Here is a 7,906-nt window from a genome sequence, read left to right as displayed (position 1 = left end):
TGAACATTACTGATTGATTAATTGCTATTGAGAAATAATAAATGATTTGAAATTTAAAGTAGACCAAAACATTGGTTGGAAAGTGAATGTTTGAATTTTCATTGAGTTTGAATAGTTCAATATATATAAATTAATATGTTTTATAATTGTTCAAGTGTTCAGATTATAGAAATACCACGGTGTGTATACTCAGCGTACGGTTTATTTTCGTGTGCAGGTTAAGTTAAGGTTAGACCGTTGAATCAGCATCCCAGGCCGATCCCGAATTCAATGAGGTAAAGTATGTTGAGTATTGGTAATGGCATGTACCTAGGATGTTTTATGAGAGTCATTTAAGTTGTAGAAGTATTGATGAAATAAGTAAATTATGGTTGACAACGGTATATAATATGAATTTTAAAATTTACTAAAAATTCGTAGTGATTCTAAATTAGTCCCGAATTGAATTTACTGTTCATATTGGACCGCAAGGGCCCATTAAAGGGACGACATCTTAAAACTAAGATGAGTATGAATATTTATTTTAATTAATGACCAGAATTGGACTGTACTGACTGGTAATGTCTCGTAACTTTGTTTCGGCGACGGTATAGGGTTAAGAGACGTTACAAAATTAGTATGATTCCTTTGAGGGGCACGACGTAAGTTGGAGTGATGCCAATACAACACCGAATGTATCTTACTTCTCTTGAAAAGATCAGCTGGATACCTTTAAAAACGAACATCAAATTTGTTAATAAATGTACTATACATACTCAAACCAAAAGTGAAATGTGCCCAAATATATTGATATCCAGTGACGAGAATTGCACAAGTATAAACACAAAAGTAACCTATAGTACATAGACATCGGCCCTTAAGTTGGTTGTGTAGTGAAATCCTTCAAACATTAACACCATAGAACACTGTGCCAGGGAACAGTTATATGGCACTGTAAATATAGTATACAGAAGCGGGAAACGGAACTCCAATAGCCCTAAACTGTTGGCGTTTATCAGCAGCAAAAGAAGAAGACAGGACAAAGAACAAAGCAGCAAGAAACAATTTACTTGCTCACAATCGTGCAGCAAGGACTGAAAAACTGATTTTCATTGCCAATGAACAAAGCATAACATGTTTCTTATAGTCAATTAACTTACCAAACACAACTACTACCACTCAGCCTAGTAACTTGTGAAACATTGCTTGTACACTCAAACAAGCCAACTAAACACATCATTCTGCTACCTAAACACATCAAGCTGTCATCAAGCTTGTTCATTTTCAACATTACAATATAACTAAACAAACAACTTGCTATTGCAGCAAGCATACAAGCTACATGCACTTCAAAAAAATCATCACAGCAGCATAGTTGGCCACTTTTCAACATAAACACACAAGAAAAACCAAAAGAGAAAGAGAAAGCAGTTACCAATGATCTGCAACTCCAGGAAACGCACAAGCAAGATATATAAGAATGGAGTGGCTGCAATTAATAAATTAACTAAGAATTTATGGAAACTTTGACTGTGTAAAAAGAATCACATTTATAGGGGAAGGAAAGTAAAATCCTCTTTAAATACCTCTCAAACAACTTAAATTTTCCGTCAACAATGGCAGGCAGCTGTTTCATGGGATTGATTTCTGCAACAACAAAACACGAGTGAAATTATTAATGAGAAATTGGAGTATAATTTCAGTAATGAAATATGATTTAAGGAGTACCAGCAAATTCAGGAGTCAAATGCTCTCTCTTTGAGGTATCTTCCTTGAGCTCTGTATAATCTATACCATTTACCCTATAATTACCCAAAAAAGAAAGAGAGAAGGAAATGAAGCGAAATTATAAAAGCGAAACAGGCGTTGAAAAAAAAATTAAAGTGAGAATTACTTGCAGAAGATGATGACAGCGCGAGATGGTTGGGACATTCGATCAGCATACACTTCCAGCTTCATTTTTCCCGTTCTACTTTGTGCTTCCTTCCTTGCTTCTCTTTTGGCTGTTGATTAGCAAAGCTCAAATTTTAATTAATATCTCCAGTAATTAATTTAAAGAAAATTGAAATAAAATACTAAGAATTTGCGCCAAACCATAATTGAAAAGAAATAAAATTTAAAAAACTCCTTCCTTAGCATTTAACCGTAAAATTTAAAATCCAAGTCAACTATCAAACAGAAATCAAAAATATAAACGAAAGTCCAATCTTTTAAATTTATACTACGCAAGTTGGAGAACAAGACAAGGTGGAATTATGGCTTTTTTTTTTTTAACTTATTCGAGCTGACCCAATGCTTAAAATTCTTTTTTAATTACTAACTATAAAAAATTTTAAATTTGTCATTCAACTTATTGGATTTTTTTGGGGGGTCCTTATACAGGATGATAATCAACAAAATTTATAGATATATGAATCAAGAGACCTAATTTCAGACCAAAAAAAAAATGAGACAAAAGATAAAAGGTTAAATTCTGCTATTAGTTTATGTATTTTGCTGGGTTTAATTTTGTACTTTTATTTGATCAATTTTAATTCCTATACTTTTTAAATTAGTTAATTATAGTTTTTGTACTTTTCAAAATTTGAAATTTAACATTAACCCAAACAATATCAGTTAAATTCATTTAGTTAAATTCAATTATTGGTCATGTACTATGCACACAATTGTAGATTCGATTTGTATTCTTCAATTGGATCATTCTATGCTTTTATACTTTTTCAAAATTTGAAATTTAAATCTTGACGCAAATGGTAGTTATTAATCCATTAACTAGATTTTTAGTGAGTAATAAATAGAAATAACAAGCTTCAGGTTTCGGAAATAGCAAATCTTAATGAATTTAACAATTAACATTTGATGAGAATTGAAATTTTAAAATTTGAAAAGTATAAGGACTAGAAATGACTAACTAAAGTACAAGGATTAAATCCATAAAATTCACAAAGTACAAGGAGTGATAGCAAAATTTAACCAAAGATAAAAAAAAAAGAAGAAGTAAATTCCCAAAATATTCCTTACCATCTCCTTCGCAACGAGCATAGACGATGGTAGTTGGATTCTTTTCAACAGCCTTTCAAACAAAAAAACTAGGTGAAGTTAGAAAGCAGAAAATTGCAGAAGGATAAAGAAGAAATTAAGAATAGAGAGATTAACTCAAAACACTTAATCAAATCAAATGGGACTCTAAAGAAACCTCTTACCTTAGCCTCTAAAGAACGAATTCTGGCACTCCTGGAGCTTTTAAGCGCTTGATTTACCACAAGAGCCTTCGTTGGATTAATAAGTATCCCTAAAACCAATGCAGAAAAGAGAGATTAACTCAAAAAAAAATGGTCACCTAAGATTAAAACATCCACATTTAGAATACCTGCTGTATTGCAAGTGTTGAAGGAAGTGAAACATAGAGAGTTTGCCATTATAGAAAAGAGTTTTTGATTAGTTGACTTTCACTTTCCTCAAATGCCTGGATCTTTGAATTGTTATACTAGGTAAGGCTACATGCAAGTTTAAGTGAATTACCCAAACGCCCTTGGCCTACAAGTTTAAATCATTATATTATAATTTATAATTATGAAAAGGAAAAGGAAAAATAAAAAAATTATGTTTTGATTTATTTTTTAATATTATCTAAATTCTAAGGTTACAGTATAATATTTTACTTTTGTTATTAGAGTTTTTGTTTAGTAAACATAAGTTTAAATAATAAAAGATTAAAGTTTTTGTTTAGTGGTATTAATTCAAATAAAAACAACTCAAAATATGTGAAGAAATTCTATCAAAACTCAAACCAAAAAATCAATCAAATGAGTAGTCTAGTTCACCTTATCAATTATTTAGTAAAAATATGGTGATGCTGTAGCCTGGATTAAGAAAAATAAAATAAAATAAATTATTAAGAATTTGTACCACACCATAATTGAAAAGAAAATTAAAAAAAATGCTTATGCAAAACCAATTAGGTCATTGGTTCAAGTGATAAATTTGTGTGGACATGAGGTTTTGGATTTTTTTTGTATTTGTAAATCTTTCTCCCTTCTTCATTGTAATGTAATTATTCACTTTTAATAATAATAAAAAAGTACTGGCACCAAAGTGAAGCCTAACTGTCAAGGGACTAAGTACAAGCCAAGTTCTTTGTATTTGTAAACCTTTCTCCCTTCCTCATTGTAATGTAATTATTCACTTTTAATAAATAAATAAAAAATACTGGTACCAAAGTGAATCCTAATCGTCAAGGGCCTAAGTACAAGCCAAAAATTTTATAGATGCAGAACAAGTTAGTAGTTCTAGTTTTCTACTAGAACGGTGAATAGCATACTAACCAATATGATCGAACTTAAGTGAAGCCAAGATTTAAATCTCGACATCCAGACTGCAGAAGGAATGAACTTGATTTAAAGATTTTTATTTTCGTTAAAACCTTCAATAAATGTTTCAAAAACCCTTCATCCAAGCCAGATGACTTACAGCCATAGTTTCTTCCTTCCATTTCCAATTTATTCATACCAAGACAACACAAAAGCTAGGGAATCCGTGATTTATTCAGTTTTTTTTCACGTCACATTCTTGAACGCCATCGCTTTTCGATGTCACGCGCACCTCCATGATTTGCTTCCATTAACGGCTTATTTGTTAGTTTTTCTTTGACTTTCATGAGGATAATATGGACGTTGTCAAAGTGAGGACTCGTAGCATTCCTTGTATGCTTAATCCACTGCTGAACTTTCTTGTATGGACCAAAGAACCTATCACGATCCTTCTCATCCAAAACCTGCACCCAAGAGTATAACTATTGAAAAGGACCTCATTTTCATATGGTTATAGAGGATATGGTCCTAAAAAGTGCACAATGGGGATATCAATGAAACAATCTCATTCCCCATGTACTGGGAAAAGGATAGAGGGAGCATATCACATACAAACAATTGCACTACAATTAACCAAGTAGAACACAAGTAGGGTCCATTTAAATACCATAAGTGGTGACCCCTACTTAATTCTTAACCGTGATTGGGTAGTTGGAGATTTGTACTAAAAGCAATGACGACAATAAAGAATTCAGATGTGGGCAAAAATATCATTACCTCAAGTTGCATTAGCTCACAAACAAGGCTAAGATCAGCTATGGAGGGCTGATTCCCACCCAGCAAAAACGGCCCATCACCCTTCAACCAAAAGGACTCTATCTTTGACAAAGATGAGAAGAGAAGTTTCTCAGCTTCAGCAGCTGCTTGTTGATTCGATGGATGGCCAAGCGTGGGTAATATTGTAGTGTTAGTAACATATGTAGCTGAAATGAGAAGCATCAATTTCAAAAGCCATCTTTCACCCAAGAAATGGATCCATAACCACATAAACAACCATATTCCAATAGGAGGAATCAAAGCAACCTAGATAACTAAAGGTGAATTCCAGTTTACATGCCAAAGTACAAAATGGAAGAAATTTTAGCATCTCTGATAGTCCAATATTGTGATTAAGGTAAAGATGTGCACAGACTTATGCTTTAAATGCCTACCTAGATAGCATATTGTTATTTGCAATAGCATTGATCCACAAAGGGTAAAAACATATCATAGAACAAGAAAATTAGTATGATTCCTTTGAGGGGTTAATCTATACACCTGCAGCACGACGTAAGTTGGAGTGATGCCAATACAACACTGAATGTATCTTACTTCTCTTGAAAAGATCAGCTGGATACCTTTAAAAACGAACATCAAATTTGTTAATAAATGTACTATACATACTCAAACCAAAAGTGAAATGTGCCCAAATATATTGATATCCAGTGACGAGAATTGCACAAGTATAAACACAAAAGTAACCTATAGTACATAGACATCGGCCCTTAAGTTGGTTGTGTAGTGAAATCCTTCAAACATTAACACCATAGAACACTGTGCCAGGGAACAGTTATATGGCACTGTAAATATAGTATACAGAAGCTGGAAATGGAACTCCAATAGCCCTAAACTGTTGGCGTTTATCAGCAGCAAAAGAAGAAGACAGGACAAAGAACAAAGCAGCAAGAAACAATTTACTTGCTCACAAACGTGCAGCAAGGAATGAAAAACTGATTTTCATTGCCAATGAACAAAGCATAACATGTTTCTTATAGTCAATTAACTTACCAAACACAACTACTACCACTCAGCCTAGTAACTTGTGAAACATTGCTTGTACACTCAAACAAGCCAACTAAACACATCATTCTGCTACCTAAACACATCAAGCTGTCATCAAGCTTGTTCATTTTCAACCAAATTAAATTACAATATAACTAAACAAACAACTTGCTATTGCAGCAAGCATACAAGCTACATGCACTTCAAAAAAATCATCACAGCGGCATGGTTGGCCACTTTTCAACATAAACACACAAGAAAAACCAAAAGAGAAAGAGAAAGCAGTTACCAATGATCTGCAACTCCAGGAAACGCACAAGCAAGATATATAAGAATGGAGTGGCTGCAATTAATAAATTAACTAAGAATTTATGGAAACTTTGACTGTGTAAAAAGAATCACATTTATAGGGGAAGGAAAGTAAAATCCTCTTTAAATACCTCTCAAACAACTTAAATTTTCCGTCAACAATGGCAGGCAGCTGTTTCATGGGATTGATTTCTGCAACAACAAAACACGAGTGAAATTATTAATGAGAAATTGGAGTATAATTTCAGTAATGAAATATGATTTAAGGAGTACCAGCAAATTCAGGAGTCAAATGCTCTCTCTTTGAGATATCTACCTTGAGCTCCGTATAATCTATACCATTTACCCTATAATTATCCAAAAAAAGAAAAATGAAGGAAATGAAGCGAAATTATAAAAGCGAAACAGGCGTTGAAAAAAAATTAAAGTGAGAATTACTTGCAGAAGATGATGCCAGCGCGAGATGGTTGGGACATTCGATCAGCATACACTTCCAGCTTCATTTTTCCCTTTCTACTTTGTCCTTCCTTCCCTGCTTCTCTTTTGGCCGTTGATTAGCAAAGCTCAAATTTTAATTAATATCTCCAGTAATTAATTTAAAGAAAATTGAAATAAAATACTAAGAATTTGCGCCAAACCATAATTGAAAAGAATAAAATTTAAAAAACTCCTCCTTTAGCATTTAACCGTAAAATTTAAAATCCAAGTCAACTATCAAAAAGAAATCAAAAATATAAACGAAAGTCCAATCTTTTAAATTTATACTACGCAAGTTGGAGAACAAGACAAGGTGGAATGAGGGTTTTTATTATTTATAAAATTTATTCAATTTTTATAATTTTATTCTATTTTTAAGAATTTAATTTTTTTATTTCAAAATATCACATTAACAATATTAACAATATTAAAAATTGAACTTAAAATTTAATTAATTTACCTAAAAAGGACCATTTCGAAACATATTTACAGAAATGGGCCCGCCGATTACAGCATTATTTACTGGCAATGGTCGGTTTTGGCAAAACACTCCTACGTGGACGCGTTTTAGGGAAAAATTCTAGCAAATCGCGTCCCTAGGAGAGCGTTTTTGCCACATCAGCCAAAAACGCGCTGACGAGGACACGCTTTGCTAACGTTGCAAAAACGCTTCCCTATGAGTGCGTTTTGCTCTGTATTTTTATAGGTTAGGGATTTTTTGCATGTTTAGTCCTTAAAGTTTTTTAGGATTTTTAATAATAGGGTTTTACTAAAATAAGTTAGGATTTAGGGTTTAGGTTTTTGTTAAAATAAGTTAGAGTTTAGGGTTTTAATAGATTTTAAAAATAAATCAGGATTTAGTGTTATTTTATAAAAATATTTAAATTAAGGTTTATGATTTTTCTACAGTAGTTCCTGAAAAAATGATTTTGAGAAGATGTTTCTGAACAAATAGTGTCAAAAACACCTCAAGGAAGATGTAATGTCAGCAAAATTTCTGAAAAAATCTC

The 7,906-nt window shown here is 32.5% G+C and overlaps 2 protein-coding genes across 8 annotated transcripts; both read right to left on the bottom strand.

The window, feature by feature from the left end:
• Positions 1 to 338: 338 nt before the first annotated feature.
• Positions 339 to 3,506, bottom strand: LOC107962972 (glutathione S-transferase T1). 4 transcript variants are annotated; one of them, XM_041074915.1, is made up of 8 exons: positions 3,350 to 3,506; positions 3,183 to 3,271; positions 3,001 to 3,052; positions 1,874 to 1,982; positions 1,708 to 1,781; positions 1,566 to 1,626; positions 1,415 to 1,468; positions 339 to 709 (listed from the first exon to the last, which is right to left on the bottom strand). In XM_041074915.1, the coding sequence occupies exons 1-8, from the start codon at positions 3,396 to 3,398 to the stop codon at positions 478 to 480; spliced, it is 720 nt and encodes a 239-aa protein (XP_040930849.1). In that variant the 5' UTR covers positions 3,399 to 3,506; the 3' UTR covers positions 339 to 477. The 4 variants fall into 4 exon arrangements, 3 of the variants coding, with proteins under 3 accessions (XP_040930849.1, XP_016755050.1, XP_016755051.1); XR_005899854.1 differs by lacking the exon at positions 339 to 709 and adding an exon at positions 716 to 905 and having other exon boundaries at positions 1,415 to 1,486; XM_016899561.2 differs by lacking the exon at positions 339 to 709 and adding an exon at positions 716 to 905.
• An 865-nt stretch (positions 3,507 to 4,371) lies between these two features.
• On the bottom strand, positions 4,372 to 7,206 carry LOC107962971 (glutathione S-transferase T1). 4 transcript variants are annotated; one of them, XM_016899558.2, is made up of 7 exons: positions 6,858 to 7,206; positions 6,693 to 6,766; positions 6,551 to 6,611; positions 6,400 to 6,453; positions 5,607 to 5,686; positions 5,067 to 5,272; positions 4,372 to 4,753 (listed from the first exon to the last, which is right to left on the bottom strand). In XM_016899558.2, exons 1-7 carry the CDS (start codon positions 6,920 to 6,922, stop codon positions 4,541 to 4,543), a joined length of 753 nt encoding a protein of 250 aa, XP_016755047.2. In that variant the 5' UTR covers positions 6,923 to 7,206; the 3' UTR covers positions 4,372 to 4,540. The 4 variants fall into 4 exon arrangements, with proteins under 4 accessions (XP_016755047.2, XP_016755049.2, XP_040930847.1 ...); XM_016899560.2 differs by having other exon boundaries at positions 5,067 to 5,209; positions 6,858 to 7,151; XM_041074913.1 differs by lacking the exon at positions 6,400 to 6,453 and having other exon boundaries at positions 6,858 to 7,151.
• Between the last annotated feature and the right edge of the window lie 700 nt (positions 7,207 to 7,906).

Source organism: Gossypium hirsutum, chromosome A08 (genome assembly GCF_007990345.1).
Source record: "Gossypium hirsutum isolate 1008001.06 chromosome A08, Gossypium_hirsutum_v2.1, whole genome shotgun sequence".
Lineage (NCBI taxonomy): Eukaryota > Viridiplantae > Streptophyta > Magnoliopsida > Malvales > Malvaceae > Gossypium > Gossypium hirsutum.
The sequence above is the reverse complement of the archived record's forward strand: the minus strand, read 5'-3'. Positions and strand labels throughout refer to the sequence as shown.

What these genes read in the sequence shown, in the direction of transcription:
- LOC107962972 (XM_041074915.1), bottom strand. Translation starts at nt 3,398, where the DNA reads ATGGCAAACTCTCTATGTTTCACTTCCTTCAACACTTGCAATACAGCA. An exon ending in TGCTCGTTGCGAAGGAGATG is followed by an intron (nt 1,983 to 3,000) that starts GTAAGGAATATT and finishes GCTAATCAACAG; the next exon opens with CCAAAAGAGAAGCAAGGAAG. An exon ending in AAATTTAAGTTGTTTGAGAG is followed by an intron (nt 1,469 to 1,565) that starts GTATTTAAAGAG and finishes TATTAATTGCAG; the next exon opens with CCACTCCATTCTTATATATC.
- LOC107962971 (XM_016899558.2), bottom strand. Translation starts at nt 6,922, where the DNA reads ATGAAGCTGGAAGTGTATGCTGATCGAATGTCCCAACCATCTCGCGCT. An exon ending in CCTGGAGTTGCAGATCATTG is followed by an intron (nt 5,687 to 6,399) that starts GTAACTGCTTTC and finishes TCGTTTTTAAAG; the next exon opens with GTATCCAGCTGATCTTTTCA. An exon ending in GTGAGCTAATGCAACTTGAG is followed by an intron (nt 4,754 to 5,066) that starts GTAATGATATTT and finishes TCTTGGGTGCAG; the next exon opens with GTTTTGGATGAGAAGGATCG.